The following is a 16,951-nucleotide window of genomic DNA, read 5'->3' on the forward strand; positions in this document are numbered from 1 at the left end:
ATATACCCCTTAGTTGTGTGTATGTAATTTTCCTGTATTTAAGGTGAAGCCTCTCATATCTAGCATCGTCCACCACCTCGCCCTAGAAATAAGAAACAAAACAAACAAAAATCAAATAGACCTTTAAGTCTTAAATAGCTGCCACAAAGCTAGTCAGATTAGAGGTTGCAACTGACCTGAGCACAAAGAATTCGCTGGAAAAAAGGTTAACAGTATGGAAGAGAGGAATCACTATGATAGCTAATAGTAGAGAAATGTAACAAAAACCCCTATTTTAAAAATACTGTCACCTACTACAGGGAAAGAGTCCTGGTGGTTCAATGGTTAAGCGTTCAGCTGGTAACCGAAAGGCCCAAGGTTTGAACCCACTTGCAGCTCCCGGGGAGAAAAGACCCAGCAACCTGCTCTTGTAAATTTTATTCTGACTCATGGTGACCCCATGTGGGTCAGTAGAACTGTGCTCCATAGGGTTTTCAAAGGCTGTGACCTTTTGGAAGTAGATCGCCAGGCCTTTTTTCAAGGCACCTATTATAGATTGAATTGTGTCCCCCAAAAAGATGTGTCAGCTTGGCTAGGTCATGACTCCCGGTAATGTGTGGCTGTCCTCCATTTTGTGATCTGATACAGTTACCTATGTGTTGTAAATCCTAACCTCTAGGAATCCACGGCACTGGGTTTTGGTACGATGTTAATGAGGCAGGGTTAGATAGAGTTATGTTAATGAGACAGGACACAAACTACAGGTTTAGGTTGTATCTTGAGTCAGTCTCTTTTGAGATACAAAAGAGAGAAGTAATCTTCACATGTAAGTTCAGTGACATAAAGTTCATCAAGTTGTTCACCCATCACCCTAACAGCTCGGTGTCCCCTAATTGTTGACTCCACTTAGCCTTTGAATTAAGTTGTTTTGAAGTCTTTTTTTTTTTCTTTACAAAAACAGTAAATAGGTAAGGTATTAAAATTGGATAATATATGAGGATTTTTTCCCCTTGCATAATTGTGTGATATCAGTGTTCAGTCTATTTTACTTCCTGTTAATTTGCATAACTCACATGAATCAAGAAGGTAATTTTTGCAAAACTATTGATCGTCAATTTTCATCAGTTTTTCCTAAGGACCTCTTTGATAGTTAAATCGGTTTATTATGAAGCACCTATAATGTTATGCCCTTGTAGAGTCTTCTCTTTAAAGTCTAGCTAGTCTAACTCTTTTGGATCCTTAATTGTTTTGGCTTAATCTGTGGTTGTGAAAGTTCTCCAATATGGCTTTTATAGAGAGATGAAGACACTTAAGGAGAGATGATAGTGTTGAGTGGGGAGGGATCGATATTATAAATGATCAATTTATGACAACTATTTTCCTATTAATGAGCCCTGGTAGCACGGTGGTTAAGTTCTTGGCTGATAACCAAAAGGTCTGTAGTTCGAACCCGCCAGTCACTCCACAAGAGAAAGAACTGGTGATCTGCTTCCATAAAGACTACAGCCTTGAAAACTCTATGGGGCACTTCTGCTCTGTCCTGTATGGTCACTATGAGTCGGGATAGACTTGATGCAACGGGTTTGGTTTTGTCGTTTATTTTCCTATTATGACAACTGATTTCCTGGTTATATGTAACAGGTGGAAAACAGAGATTACCTGCATTAAACATACAGAATATATTTGTGAAATTTTGGGACTCCCTGTTACGAGCCATAGATATTGTCTTCTTTTGTGCCTGTCCCACAGAATTTTAATTCTAGGTTTATAATGCATCTAATATAGATTAAGGCAAGACTTCCCTTATAATTCTTCATTTTTGAAATTTTCTTGGGTATTTACTTTTTTTATTTGATCTTTTTCTCATAAGAAAATTATGAGATTATAGTTGTTTAAAAATATAATTACATTTACTTTTATTCTTGTGATTAAAAAAAAAAAAACTCCTTGATCAAAAGAGACAAAGTACCCATTCTGAGACAGGAAAAATCAAAGGTTATCATATTATAATTTTCAGAAATTCTTATTGTGAAGTAGTAATGGTAACTTTTTTTTTTAAGGTAATATTCTAGTCTAATGATTTATTTGGTAAAAATTATTATAATAGTTTCCTCCCTCTACTGTTACTGAATATGAGCTATCAAGATGAAATTATATTACTCTGAAAGATTTCTTCTAAGTTGAGCAGTGTTTCTTCCAATTCTTTGGCCTGGGCAGCCTCTCTCAGGGAAGACAGTCAGCAGGGTTCAAATGTTCCATGTGTGAGCTCCAGGCATTGTCTGGTGGTCTTTCTTGTGTCACACATTTCTGCAGCTTCCAGAGTTCCCACATGGCAAAGGTCCTTCTCTTTGTGAATGAAGGAGAAGCCAAAGATATACTGGCCAGCTCAATACATTTCAAATAAGTAGCATAGACAGTGAGAGGCCTCTAAGGGCTTCATTTTGTACCACTCATGATTCTGTCAGCCTCCTGGAACGCTAAGGTAAATCTCAGTCCTGGAAATTCCCAAAAGGATCCCCCTCTCGTTGCCTTGGGACTATTCCTGGCCCCTGAACGCAGCTTTCACAGGTAGGGTGGAACTGAATGGGTGTGTCAAGTAAAATTCAGGGTCTAACCTTCCTATGAGTGTAGGGAAGGAGAATGTGGAAGATTTGTCCCCTACCAGGCAGGACAGGACTGACTGGCAGGTGGTGGTTTTCATTCGCTATAAGCTGCAGCTTGAGCTGTCCAAGGGGAACTTGTTGTCTGTGTGGGGTGGGTGTCTGATCTCTGGAGGTTCTAAGAGCGGCCAGAGGGCCATCAGTCAGGAAGGCTGCGGATGATTCCTGTGTGGTTGTAAGTTTAAGTTACAAGACCTCTCTACATTCTTTTCTTACTGAGTGATTTTATACATGCACACATGGTGTGAGTATGCTTAACAACCTTATATGTTGTACCAGCTTGGCTCTGTAGTATATGGAAGAAAATAATCATTGCGAGTCGCTTGGTGGTATGTGTGTATAAGGTTTAGCGGGCCCTACAGTTCCATCAGCAGGCTTTGCTCATAGGTGCTGCCACATCGGGGCATATGTTAGTCATGCTACAGAAAGGATTATTAAATTAAAAAAAAAAAAATTCCCTGGTCAAGGTTTGTAAAAAGGACACCCCCCTCAGAGTTGTGGTTTTAGTTGGAGGGGGCTGGTGGCTGCTTGGAATAAGAGTGTGTTGGAGGGAGGAGTTTGCTGGGAAGAAAGGTGAGCTGGTAGGCTCCACTTTAAAAAGGAAAAGGGAAGAAGGAAGAAAACCATTGATCTAGAGGATTTTTGTCTCGTTTACCCCAGAGTCAGAATGGAGTAGATGATGACATGTTAGTGCTGTAATCCAACAACTTCCAGGAGGTATGATGGTGGTATACTGCAGTAAGTGTTTACATATGACTGTATAAAGTACTTCAGCATATCTGTTAAATACATCTTTTTTTTTTTTAACCTCTAGTGGTGCGGGGGGCAGATTTGTGTCCTGAATATTTCTACTTAAAATAAAAGCTGCCATAATTTTTCCTTCGTGCTGTCAAGCACCACACATTTCAAAGAATTACAGCCTTTCATAGTATCTGAATGCAAAAGCTAAACTCTCTCTCTTTCTTTTACATAGGTTTCCACTTGAGCGGCACAGTAACGGAACCTGCAATACAATCGGAGCCAGAAACTGTTTGCAACGTGGCCATCAGCTTTGATCGTTGCAAGATTACCTCAGTGACCTGCAGCTGTGGAAACAAGGACATATTTTATTGTGCCCATGTTGTGGCACTGTCTTTATACCGCATCCGCAAACCAGATCAGGTCAAACTGCATCTTCCCATTTCAGAGACTCTCTTTCAGATGAATAGAGACCAACTACAAAAGTTTGTACAGTATTTGATCACAGTGCACCACACAGAAGTTTTGCCAACAGCTCAAAAATTAGCAGATGAAATTCTTTCCCAGAATTCTGAGATCAACCAAGTTCATGGTGAGTACAGACATTGATTCTATGTGTTTCTTCTCGGGATCTTTTTTTAAAAAATAAATTCGATTGTTCTGCATAAAAATGAATTAAATGTGAATTATATCATCAGCATTACTCTTAAGTGAGTTTAAAACTAACTTTTAAATTTAGTTTTGCATCCTAAAACATTGGTTTTAAAGTGTTCCATGGCATTCTACTAGGTGGCAAGTCTTTTGTGCTCAGGAAATCTTTCATTTGTTAAATATTAGTGAGGTCACCATGAGTCAGAATTGACTTAGTGGCAACTGGATTTTGATTTATATTTTCTTTACATTTGGTGAAATGTCATCAAATACTAGGTATTAGTTATGGAAAATACTTGATTTACCCTTGTACATTGTTGTCAGTAGAATGATTTGAGCATATTCTGAATTTTTTTAATTTTCTTATAAAATTCATAGTTCAGGAAAGCATCTGACAAGGTGTCTCATAAGAAAAGAAATTTAAAAATTATTAGAACTTGTTTAGAGAGTTTCATATATGAATAATTATTTTATATAAGAAGTCTTAAGAAGAGTTTCTTTTCATTCTTTTATACGTTGAAAAGGTTATCTCATTTATTACTAAACACATTTATCAAGTGTTTATTTTGTGCAGCTCAAATTGTCAGCTCACAAGAATTTCTGTGCAGCCTTTCAGAAACATACCTGTTATTTATCTCATATAGTACATTAATATAGGGTAAATAATATTGTTAAAATATAGGCCTCTGTGGTTTTAAAATATTTATGCAGAGCTTTAAAAATAAGTTGAAGAAAATAATGCAGTGTTGACTAGGCAGCTCAGCAACCTAACATTTTTATATTTCTTTTCTTATATTGACTAGTGATACATGACAAGTCATTCTACCTTAATCTTTCAGGCTATCCTCAAAATTATTACTTCATGCAGCAAATAAGCATGTTTTAAAAAGGAGCAGTTTGAGATTCTTTTTTTTTAAAAAAAAAAAACTTTAAAATTATGAAATACAAGATGTAGAAAAGTATATAAAATATGAATGTACAGATTAGCAAATAAAGTGAACGCAGGCCAGGAAATAGAAGGCTTTCGGCACTTATGAGAGCTCCACGTGCCTCCCAGTAACAAGCCCCTTCTCTTCCTGATTTTTGTGGTAATCACTTCCTTGGCAGCTTGTGTTTTGTTGTTCTTGTTTTTTACTTCACTAAAACCAAACCCATTGCCATCAAGCCGTGCAGCGGTTAAGAACTACAGCTGCTTACCAAACGGTATACAGTTCAAATCTACCTGCTGCTCCTTGGAAACCCTATGGGGCAGTTCTATTCTGTCTTACAAGGTTGCTATGAGTCAGAATTGACTCGACGCAAAGGGTTACATCGCCTAGCACTTTAGTTTTATCTTTATGTAAATAGAATCATTCAGTATGATTCCCATGTATCTGCTTTTACTGAAAAAATCATATATGTAAGATTGTAGGATTGACCAACATTGCTTCATGTACCTATTCATTCATTCATTTTCTCTGCTCTAGAGCAGCGCTGTCCAAGGGAAATATAACACAAGCCATACAATTTTAAATACTATAGTAGCCACATTAAAAAATTAAAATGAAAGAGATAAAATTAGTTTTAATAATATATTTTATTTAACTCAGTATATCTAAAATATTACCAATTAATATGTAATCAGTATACAAATATTTTGATATATTTAAAATTTTCTTTTTCATACTAAGCTTTGAAACCAGCACATCTCAAATTTTGTACTTACAGCACATCTCAAATCACAATGTAGCCACGTTGCAAGTGTTCAGTAGCCACATGGGACTTGGGGACTACTGTATTTAGACAGCACAGCTCTGTAGTATTCTAGGTATGAAAATACCACTATTTATTTCTGTATTCTACTGTTGATGTACTTTGTTAGTAATACTGCTGCTGTGAGCATTCTTTTACAAGTCTTCGGGTGCTATGAGATACTTTTAACGTGGTTTTTATGTCAGAGGAAAATCCATGTAGCCATATTTCTGCTAGTGGTCCCCATATCAGCCCCAGCTTTATTAAAGTAGCTATCGTAAGCATTTTAGTTGATAGGATCGATGAGCATTAAATAACAGGAGTGTAAACAGCTCAGCCACGGAAGTGCCTCTGACCCACCAAAAGCACATGCACTCAAGGATTTTTTCAAGCAGGCCTCTACTCTGTCATGTCAACTGTGTCAAATCTTACTGCCTTGTGAAAATTCGGAGCCGTGGCAGTGCAGTGGTTAAGAGCTATGGCTGCTAACCAAAAGGTTGGAAGTTCAAATCTACTAGCTGCTCTTTGGAAACCCCATGGAGCAGCTCTCCTCTGTCTTAGAGGGTCACTATGAGTCGGAATCTACTTGACGGCAAAGGGTTTGGTTTTTGGCTTTGTGAAAATTCTGGCCAGCCAGCGATAATCCCAGAGGTTTTTCACACGCCTGTTTGTGGCAGCTTATTAAAATGTGCCGTGGAGAGTGAAGAATAGGATATATTACCAATTCTTCAAACATTTATGCATTCTCTCTGGGTGGCACAAATGGATAAGTGTTTGACTACTAGCCAAAAAGTTAGCAGTTTGAACCCAGCCAGAGGCACTTCAGAAGATAGGCCTGGCAATCTGCTTCTGAAAGGTTAATCAAAAAACCAAACCCAGTGCTGTCGAGTCGATTCCGACTCATAGTGACCCTACAGGAAAGAGTAGAACTGCCCCGTAGACTTTCCAAGGAGTGCCTGGCAGATTCGAAGTGCCAACCCTTTGGTTAGCAACCGTAGCACTTAACCACTACGCCACCAGGGTTTCCACTGAAAGGCTGTGGCTTCGAAAACCCTGTAGAGCAGTTCTACTCTGCACACATGGGGTTGCAGTGAGTTGGCATTGATTAAATAGCAACTAACAACAACAACAACTCTCTTTATTCATGTAATCCGGTAGGGCCATTGTGTCTCTGAGTTTTAGTTTAATCTTATAAACAATCCAAAGATATAACTATATGACATATCTGGATTGCATAGATGACAATTGTAGTATGTGGGGGAATCTTAATTTAAATTCATTACAACAATCCATTGCCTATTCTGCACTTCCCTAGCTTGTTTTGAAGGATAACCAGAAAACCAAACCCATTGCCATCAAGTTGATTCCAACTCATAGCAGCTCTATAGGACAGAGTAGAACTACCCTACAGGGTTTCCAAGGATATAAATCTTTATGGAAGCAGATAGCCATGTCTTTCTCCCACAGAGGTGCTAGTCGGTTCGAATGGCAGACGTTTCTGTTAGCATTCAAGCACTTAACCACTGTGCTACTAGTGCTCCTTCTATTGCCATCGAGTTGATTCAGACTCATAGTGATCTCACAGGACAGAGCAGAACTGCCCTATTAGGCTTCCAAGGAGCGACTGGTAGATTCAAACTGCCCGTCTTTTGGTTAGCATCCGAACTCTTAACCACTGCTCAACCAGGGCTCCTCTTTGAAGGACAGAAGCCTCCAAAGATTGTTGCGAAAATTTTTTAATCTGTTCTGTGTTGAAATAGTGGGTCTAAAGAAACAATGTAAACTAAAGTTGCATGTGAGAATATGTTTATATGACATTGTATTTCTTTCAGAGTTTCTAAATTAGAAGAAAAAGATAAAAGGAAATATCAAGGACATTATGCAGGTTAGCTTTTGACTAATTTGATTTTCAAATAACTTATGTGAGAACAGCTTCACGAGAGCAGTAAACTTGAGCAGTTTATCCCACCAGCTTTCTCTTCATACAATTTATTATCAGATTTGCTCCCAGCCTGGAAATGGGGCAATTACATGACCTGCCTTTCTGCTTTCTATTCTGGTGTGACAAGTAGTAAAAAAGAAGAGAAGTAAGAAGCAAGCCATGACCTTAAGTGAAGAAATGGGAAATCTGTGCCCTGGAGGGTCTTATTTTAACTATTAGATTGATGACTTAGTAGGGAGTGGGATTAAAAATATTTTGCAGTTATTTGACTACATGGTCCCACTGCCTCCAAACATCTGTATATAAAACATTCTTTTTCATTAAATCGGTTTTTAAAACAGTACTTTATGGGTTTGTGGGTATATTTTTCCTTTGAGAAAAATATCTTGAACCTAAATGTTGAGAGGTTTAATTTTTCTCTAAGGAAAAACATCACTTTTATAAACTTGGTATGTGAGTAGGGTTATGATGGGATTTAGAATCTATTACATTAGTGAGTATCATAAAGACAATGAAGTTTAGCGTACCCAAATCCTTTTTTGGAAGAAAGACATAATAAAGTTTATAAATACAAGCAAACTATGTTGATAATAGTAAGTTTTTCCTTTTCATTATGAACTTACCCTAATGTTTCTTAAAATTCTCTTAATTCTTTTTCCTTACTATTTTTTTGTGATCCAGTTTTTTTTTTTTAATTTTTATTGTGCTTTAAGTGAAAGTTTACAAATCACGTCTCTCATACAAAAATTTATACACACCTTGCTACCCAACCCAGTGCCGTCGAGTCAATTGCACCTTGCTAGATACTCCTAATTGCTCTCCCCCTAATGAGACAGAGCACACTCTTTCCCTCGACTCTGTTTTCATGCCCATTCAGCCAGCTCTGACCCCCTCTGCTCTCTCATCTCCCCTCCAGACAGGAGATGCTAACATAGTCTCATGTGCCTACTGGATCCAAGAAGCTTATTCTTCACCAGTATCATTTACTATCCCATAGTCCAGTCCAATCCCTGTCTGAAGAGTTGGCCTGGGGAAGAATGGCTCCTGTCTTGGGCTAACAGAAGGCCTGGGAACCATAACCTCTGGGGTGCTTCTAGTCTCAGTCAGACTATTAAGTCTGGTCTCTTTATGAGAATTTGGGGTCTGCATCCCACTGGTCTCCTGCTCTCTCAGGGCTCTCCATTGCACTCCCTGTCAGGGGCACTCATCAGTTGTAGCTGGGCACCATCTAGCTCTTCTGGTTTCGGGCCAATGCAGTCTCTGGTTTATGTGTTCCTTTCTGTCTCTTGGGCTTATAATTACCGTGTATCTTTGGTGGTGTTCTCCTTTGTTCCAGGTGGGTTGAGACCCATTGTTGCATCTTAGATGGCTTCTTGCTAGTGTTTAAGACCTCAAAAGCCACTCTCTAAAGTGGGATGCAGAATGTTTTCTTAACAGATTTTATTATGCCATTTGACTTAGATGTCCCCTGAAACCATGATCCCCAAACCCCTGCCCCTGCTATGCTGGCCTTCGAAGCATTCAGTTTATTCAGGAAACTTCTTTGCTTTTAGTTTAGCCTGGTTGTGCTGACCTCTCCGGTATTGTGTGTTGTCCTTTCTTTCACCCAAAATAATTCCTATCCACTATTTAACCAGTGAGAATTCCTCGCCCTCCCTCCCTCCCTTCCCCCCTCCCTCCCTGCTTCTTGTAACCATCGAAGAATATTTTCTTCTCTGTTTAAACTATTTCTCTAGTTACTATAATAGTGGTCTTATACAATGTTTTTTCTTTTGCAACTGACCAATTTCATTCAGCATAATGCCTTCCAGATTCTTCCATGTTATGAAATGTTTCACAGATTCATCATTGTTCTTTATCGATGCGTATTATTCCGTTGAATGGGTAAATAAATTATGGTAGTTCACACAATGCACCTTAGTTGCTTCCATCTTTTTGCTATTGTAAACAGTGCTGTAGTGAACATGGATGTGCATATATCTGTTCATGTAAAGGCTCTTAATTCTCTAGGGTATATTCCAAGGAGTGGGATTGCTGGATCGTATGGTAATTCTATTTCTGTTTTTTTAAGGAAGTACCAAATCGATTTCCAAAGTGGTTGTACCATTTGACATTCCCACCAGCAGTGTATAAGTGTTCCAGTCTCTCCACAATCTCTCCAACATTTATTATTTTGTGTTTTTTTGAATTAATGTCGGCCTTGTTGGAGTGAGATGGAATCTCATTTTCATTTTGATTTGCATTTCTCTAATGGCTAATGATCATGACCGTTTCCTCATGTATCTGTTAGCTACCTGAATGTCTTCTTTAGTGAAGTGCATGTTTATATCCTTTGCCCATTTTTTAATTGGGTTATTTGTCTTTTTGTAGTTGAGTTTTTGCAGTATTATGTAGATTTTTAGAGATCAGACATTCATTGGAAATGTCATAGCTAAAAACTTTTTCCCAGTCTGTAGGTAGTCTTTTTACTCTCTTGGTGAAGTTGGTGGATGAGCATAGGTGTTTGATTTTTAGGGGCTCCCAGTTATCTAGTGTCTCTTCTGCATTGTTAGTTATATTTTGTATCCCATTTATGCTATGTATTAGGGCTCCTAGCGTTGTCCCTATTTTTTCTTCCATGATCTTTATCATTTTAGATTTTATATTTAGGTCTTTGATCCATTTTGAGTTAGTTTCTGTGCATGGTGTGAGGTATGGGTCTTGTTTCATTTTTTTGCAGATGGATATCCAGTTATGCCAGCACCATTTCTTAAATAGACTACCTTTTCCCCATTTAACTGACTTTGGGCCTTTGTCCAATATCAGCTGCTCATATGTGGATGGATTTATGTCTGGATTCTCAATTCTGTTCCATTGGTCTGTGTATCTGTTGTTGTACCAGTACCAGGCTGTTTTGACTACCGTGGAGGTATAGTAGGTTCTAAAGTCAGATAGAATGAGGCCTCCCACTTTGTTCTTCTTTTTCAGTAATGCTTTACTTATCCAGGGCCTCTTGCCCTTCCATATGAAGTTGGTAATTTGTTTCACCATCCCATTAAAAAATGTCACTGGAATTTGGATCGGAATTGCATTTAAATCTGTAGATCACTTTTGGTAGAACAGGCATTTTTATAATGTTAAGTCTTGCTATCCATGAGCAAGGTATGTTTTTCCACTTATGTAGGTCTCTTTTGGTTTCTTGCAGAAGTGTTTTGAATTTTTTTTTGTATAAGTCTTTTACATCTCTGGTAGGATTTATTCCTAAGTATTTTATCTTCTGGGGGGCTACTGTAAATGGTATTGATTTGGTGATTTCCTCTTGGATGTTCTTTTTGTGGTGTAGAGGAATCCAACTGATTTTTGTATGTTTATCTTGTATCCTGATATTCTGCTGAACTCTTAGTTTCAGTAGTTTTCTGGAGGATTCCTTAGGGTTTTCTGTGTAGAAGATCATGTCATCTGCAAATAGAGACACTTTGACTTCTTCCTTGCCAATCTGGATGCCCTTTATTTCTTTATCTAGCGTAATTGCTCTGGCTAAGGCCTCCAGCACAACGTTGAATAAGACAGTGTTAAGGGCATCCTTGTCTGGTTCTGGATATCAAGAGGAATTCTTTCAGGCTCTCTCCATTTAAGATGGTGTTGGCTGTTGGCTTTGTATAAACATAAATGCCCTTTATTATGTTGAGGAATTTTCCTTCTATTCCTATTTTGCTGAGAGTTGTTATCATGAATGGGTATTGCACTTTGCCAAATGCCTTTTCTGCATCAGTTGATAAAATCATGTGATTCTTGTCCTTTATTTCTATGATGGATTACATTAATTGTTTTTCTAATGTTGAACCATCCCTGCATACCTGGTATGAATCCCCCTTCACTTGGTCATGGTGAATTGTATTTTTGATACGTTGTTGAATTCTCTTGGCTAGAATCTTGTTGAGGATTTTTGCATCTAAGTTCATGGGGGATATAGGTCTGTAATTTTCTTTTTTTGTGGTGTCTTTACCTGGTTTTGGTATCAGGGATATGCTCTCTTCATAAAATGAGGTTGGGAGTGTTCCTTCCTTTTCTCTGCTCCGAAATACCTTTAGTAGTAGTGGTGTTAATTCTTCTCTGAAAGTTTGGTAGAACTCTGCAGTGAAGCCACCTGGGCCAGGGCTTTTTTTGTTGGGAGTTTTTTGATTTACCTTTTCAATCTCTTCTTTTGTTATGGGTCTGTTTAGTTGTTCTACCTCTGTTTGTGTTAGTTTAGGTAGGTAGTGTGTTTCTCGGAATTCATCCATTTCTTCTAGGTTTTCAGATTTGTTGGAGTACAATTTTTCATCGTAATCTGATATGATTCTTTTAATTTCAGTTGGGTCTGTTGTAATATCGCCCATCTCATTTCTTATTCAGATTATTTCCTTCCTCTCCTGTTTTTCTTTTGTCAGTTTGGCCAATGGTTTATCAGTTTTGTTAGTTTTTTCAGAGAACCAGCATTTTTGTTTTCTATTTTATTTAATTCTGCTTTAATTTTTATCATTTGCTTTCTTCTGGTGCCTGAGAGATTCTTTTGTTGCTCTCATTCTATTTGTTCAAGTTGTAGGGATAATTCTTTGATTTTGGCCCTTTCTTCTTTTTATATGTGTGCACTTATTGATATAAATTGACCTCTGAGCACTGCTTTCGCTGTGTCCCAAAGTTTCTAATAGGAAGTGTTTTCATTCTCATTGGAGTCTATGAATTTCTTTATTCCATCCTTCATGTCTTCTGTAACCTAAGTTGTTTTTTAGCAGGGTATTGTTCAGTTTCCAAGTGTTTGATTTCTTTTCTCTGCTCTTTCTCTTGTTGGTTTCTACTTTTATGACCTTACGGTCAGAGAAGATGCTTTGTAATATTTCAGTGTTTTGGATTCTGCTAAGGCTTGCTTTGTGACCTAATATGTGGTCTATTCTAGAGAATGTACCATGTGCACACTAGAAAAGAAAGCCTACTTGACTGCTGTTGGGTGGAGTGTTTTGTACATGTCTATGAGGTCATGTTCATTGATTGTGGCATTTAGATCTTCCGTGTTTTTATTGAGCTTCTTTCTGGATGTCCTGTCCTTCACCGAAAGTGATGTGTTGAAGTCTCATACTATAATTGTGGAGCTGTGTATCTCATTTTTCAATGCTATTAGAGTTTGTTTTATGTATCTTGCAGCCCTGTCATTGGGTGCATAAATATTTAATATGGTTATATCCTCCTGGTATATTGTCCCTTTAATGATTATATCGTGTTCCTCCTGGTCCTTTGTGGTAGATTTAACTTTAACATCTATTTTGTTGGAAATTAATACTGCCACTCCTGCTCGTTTTTGATTGTGTTTGCTTGATATATTTTTTTCCATCCTTTGAGTTTTAGTTTGTGTCTCTAAGTCTAAGGTATGTTTCTTGTAGGCAGTGTGCAGATGGATTGTGTTTTTTATCCATTCTGCCACTTTCTTTGTTGGTGCATTCAGCCCATTTACAGTCAGCGTAATTCTAGGTAGGTATGAGTTTAATGCTATCATTTTGATGTCATTTTTGTGTGTCATTGACGTTTCTTTTTCCCACTTAATTTTTTGTTTTGAGTAGTTTATAAACTGTCTTTTCCTCTTATTTGTTTGTTGTTAGTTTTTTATCTCTGAGTCTCTCTTTTTTTCTTGCATTTTATTTTGATAAGTAGGATTGTTTGTCTCCTTTGTGGTTACCTTAACATTTACCCCTATTTTTCTAAGTTTAAACCTGACTTTTGTTTCTTTATATAGCCTTGTCTTCCTCTCCATATGAAAGATTTATGACTACATTTCTTAGTCCCTCTTTATTGTTTTAATATTGTCTTCTTTTACATAATAACATCGCTGTTTCCCTGTTTTGAACATTTTTTTATCTTGATTTATTTTTGTGATTTCCTTATCTGGGTTGTCCTCTCATTGCTGTGTTCAGTGTTCTAGTCTTGGGTTGATACCTGATATTATTGATCTTCTAATCAAAAAACTCCCTTTAGTATTTCTTGTAGTTTTGATTTGGTTTTTATGAATTCCCTAAACCTGTGTTTATTTGGAAATGTCCTAATTTCACCTTCATATTTGAGAGACAGTTTTCCTGGACATATGATTCTTGGCTGGCAATTTTTTTCCTTCGGTGCTTTAGATAAGTCACCCCGTTGCCTTCTTGCCTGCATGGTTTCTTTCGAGTAGTCCGAGCTTATTTTTATTGATTCTCCGTTGTAGGTGACTTAAAATTCTCTTTATCTTTGGTTTTGGCAAGTTTGAGTATAATATGTCTTGGTGACTTTCTTTTAGAATCTTGCTTACGTGGTGTTCGATGAGCATCTCGGATAGATACCTTCTCATCTTTCACGATATCAGGGAATTTTTCCTCCAACACATCTTTAATTGTTCTGTCTGTATTTTCTGTTGTCTCTCCCTGTTCTGGTACTCCAATCACTCGTAGGTTATTTTTCTTGATAGAGTCCCACATGATTCTTAAGGTTTCTTCAGTTTTTAAATTCTTTTATCTGACTTTTCTTCAGATATATTGGTGCCAAGTGCTTTATGTTCAGGCTCTCCAACTCTGCCTTCCACTTGCTCAATTCTACTCCTCTGACTTTCTGTTAAGTTTTCTAATTCTGTAATTTTATTGTTAATCTTCTGAATTTCTGATTGCTGTCTCTCTGTGAATTCTTGAAGCATATTAAGTTGTTCATTATGTTCTTGAATTACCTTTTTAATTTCTTCAGCTACTTTATCTGTGTGTTCCATGGCTTGTTCTGGGTATTGCCTGATCTCCTTCCTAACTTTGTTCCTGATGCCTTGAAGAGTTCTGTATATTAATCTTTTGAATTCTGCATCTGGTAATTCCAGGAAGACAGCTTCACCCAGAAGATCCATTGATTCTTTGTTTTGAGAACTTGTTGAGGTGATCATGGTCTGTTTCTTTGTGTGACTTGATATTGACTCTTTTCTCCAAGCCATCTATAAGTTATTGTATTAGCTTATGTTTTCATAAGGTATCCTAGTTTATTGCTTTGTTTTGTTTTGATATGCCCAAATGGGTTGTTCGAGTGAGCTAGCTTGATTATTTTCACCTTTGAAGCTCTGATGTCCTGTCACCAGATGGCTAGAGCTGTTATCAGGTATATCAGCCTAGGAGTCCATTCATTTTTCTTGTATGAATTCAGCTCAGGTGTCCAGGTAGCTGATCATCAAGTGTGTGGTACAGGCCCTGTCCTACAGTCTTAGAGGACTGAAGACTAAGGTGCACCTGACCCAAGCCATGGTATTTTCAATCACATCATATGCATGTGAAAGCTGGACAATGAATAAGGAAGACCGAAGAAGAATTGACGCCTTTGAAATGTGGTGTTGACGAAGAATATTGAATATACCATGGACTGCCAGAAGAATGAAGAAATTTGTCTTAGAAGTACAACCAGAATGCTCCTTAGAAGCAAGGATGCTTCTTACTGCTTCTTACATACTTTGGACATGTTGTCAGGAGGGACCAGTCCCTGGAGAAGGACATCATGCTTCACCACGTACAGGGTCAGCAGAAAAAAGGAAGACCCTCAATGAGGTGGATTCACACAGTGGCTGCAACAATGATCTCAAGCAAAACAATGACTGTAAAGATGACACAGGACCGGGCAGTGTTTCATTCTGTTGTGCATAGGGTCGCTATGACTGGGAGCTGACTCGACGGCATCTAACAACAACAACAGATATGATGTCCTGTCACCAGATGGCTAGAGCTGTTATCAGGTATATCAGCCTAGGAGTCCATTCATTTTTCTTGTATGAATTCAGCTCAGGTGTCCAGGTAGCTGATCATCAAGTGTGTGGTACAGGCCCTGTCCTACAGTCTTAGAGGGGCAGGGGTGACTGTTCTAGGTACTGGTATCTGGTTGCAGAAGGGGGTCATACTCTAAATAAGGCAGGGGGCTGAGAACTATCCCTGGAGTGTCTGTGAGGAAAGCATGTCCCTGTACTCTAGAGTGTGTACAGGTGGGATGGTTTTGCAGACGAATCATGGGCACCCAGTGCTTTTGGTTATAAGGACTGGGACGTACCAGTTATCCTTGGACCCCTGTTGCGGGTACCTAGGTGACCTGAGTGAAGCCACCAATCTTTAGGCCCCTGATGTGGGTAGGTGAGGACCCTGTTTAATAGGCAAAGCAGTGTCAAATATCAAACACCCACCTCTTCACCACACAGCTGAAATGGCTACAGTCTGCCAGCACCAGCCTATTCTCCTGAAATAGGCCCACACAGGTCCATGCAGGGGGGAAAGGTATTCAAAGACCATGGACCGTTTATGCCTGGACAGGAGCCACTTCTGTCCTGAGCTCCCCTGGTTAGTAAAAAAAAAAAAAAATAGAGCTGGAAAATTATCTTTTCCCCCAATTGCAAATTTATTCCTTCTCCAAGGCCAGGAAGATGGCTCTAGGCGCTCAGCAGGGCCTATCTCAGGCCCAGGGAAATCAACAGCCTCTGACGCTGGCTTGGGGATGGGGGGCACGGTAAATTATAGGCAAGTATTTATCTTTTGCTGAGAACGCCATTCTTCCCCGGTTCCGGAGGTATGAGTATGCTGTGTGGCTGGCTGCCTGTCTCTGAGTAAACTGCAGCCGAACGCTAGTACCAACCCACTGTAGCTGCTCCTGGGAATGGTCCCTGAGGGATCCCCACGATTCAGGTCTGGCAACTCCTCTCCGCTTCTGAACCATCTCTCCCTTTCGCTGCCACTCAGTCTGTTTTCTGACTTTGCCTTTGATGTTCAGGGCTCCTAGCTTGCCATAAATATAATTGTTTCACTTGTTTTTTTGGGTCTTTGTTTTAAGAGGGATTGCAGGAAGCATCTGGCCATTCTGCTATCTTGGCCCTGCCTCTTTTTCCTTATTTTTTTGAAACCCAAAACCTTTTATTTTCAAAAAAAATTTTATCATGAGGAATTAAAGTTTTTTCACATCTGCCTCAGGTACATTGTCTCTCACAATTTCATTGTAAGCCAGGTATTAGAAATTTCAAATTGCAAGATTTCATAGCTAGAGAAGCAAGGAGAATGTGTTAGTAACTTAACAAAGGTCACAGATTCAACAAAAATAGTTGGAACATAGGCTTAGTCATCATAATAGTTCAGTCTTTATCAGCAGACCTTTTTATATATTTTCATAAAATTTCCCACATAATTTTAATTAGATTTTAAAATTACCCACTGTGTGCTAACTATTGGCTGTAAGATAGTGAATGTTAATGGCCCACCAACAAGAT

The 16,951-nt window shown here is 38.5% G+C and overlaps 1 protein-coding gene across 1 annotated transcript in view; it reads left to right on the plus strand.

Moving 5' to 3' along the window:
* The window catches only part of ZSWIM6 (zinc finger SWIM-type containing 6), a 216,422-nt gene that overhangs the window by 126,083 nt on the left and 73,388 nt on the right, over positions 1-16,951 (plus strand). Inside the window, exon 2 of the mRNA XM_049864131.1 lies at positions 3,613-3,969. Within this exon, the coding sequence (XP_049720088.1) occupies positions 3,613-3,969 (357 nt within the window). The remainder of the gene's footprint in view (positions 1-3,612; positions 3,970-16,951) is intronic.

Source organism: Elephas maximus, chromosome 2 (assembly GCF_024166365.1).
Source record: "Elephas maximus indicus isolate mEleMax1 chromosome 2, mEleMax1 primary haplotype, whole genome shotgun sequence".
NCBI classification, from domain to species: Eukaryota; Metazoa; Chordata; class Mammalia; order Proboscidea; family Elephantidae; genus Elephas; species Elephas maximus.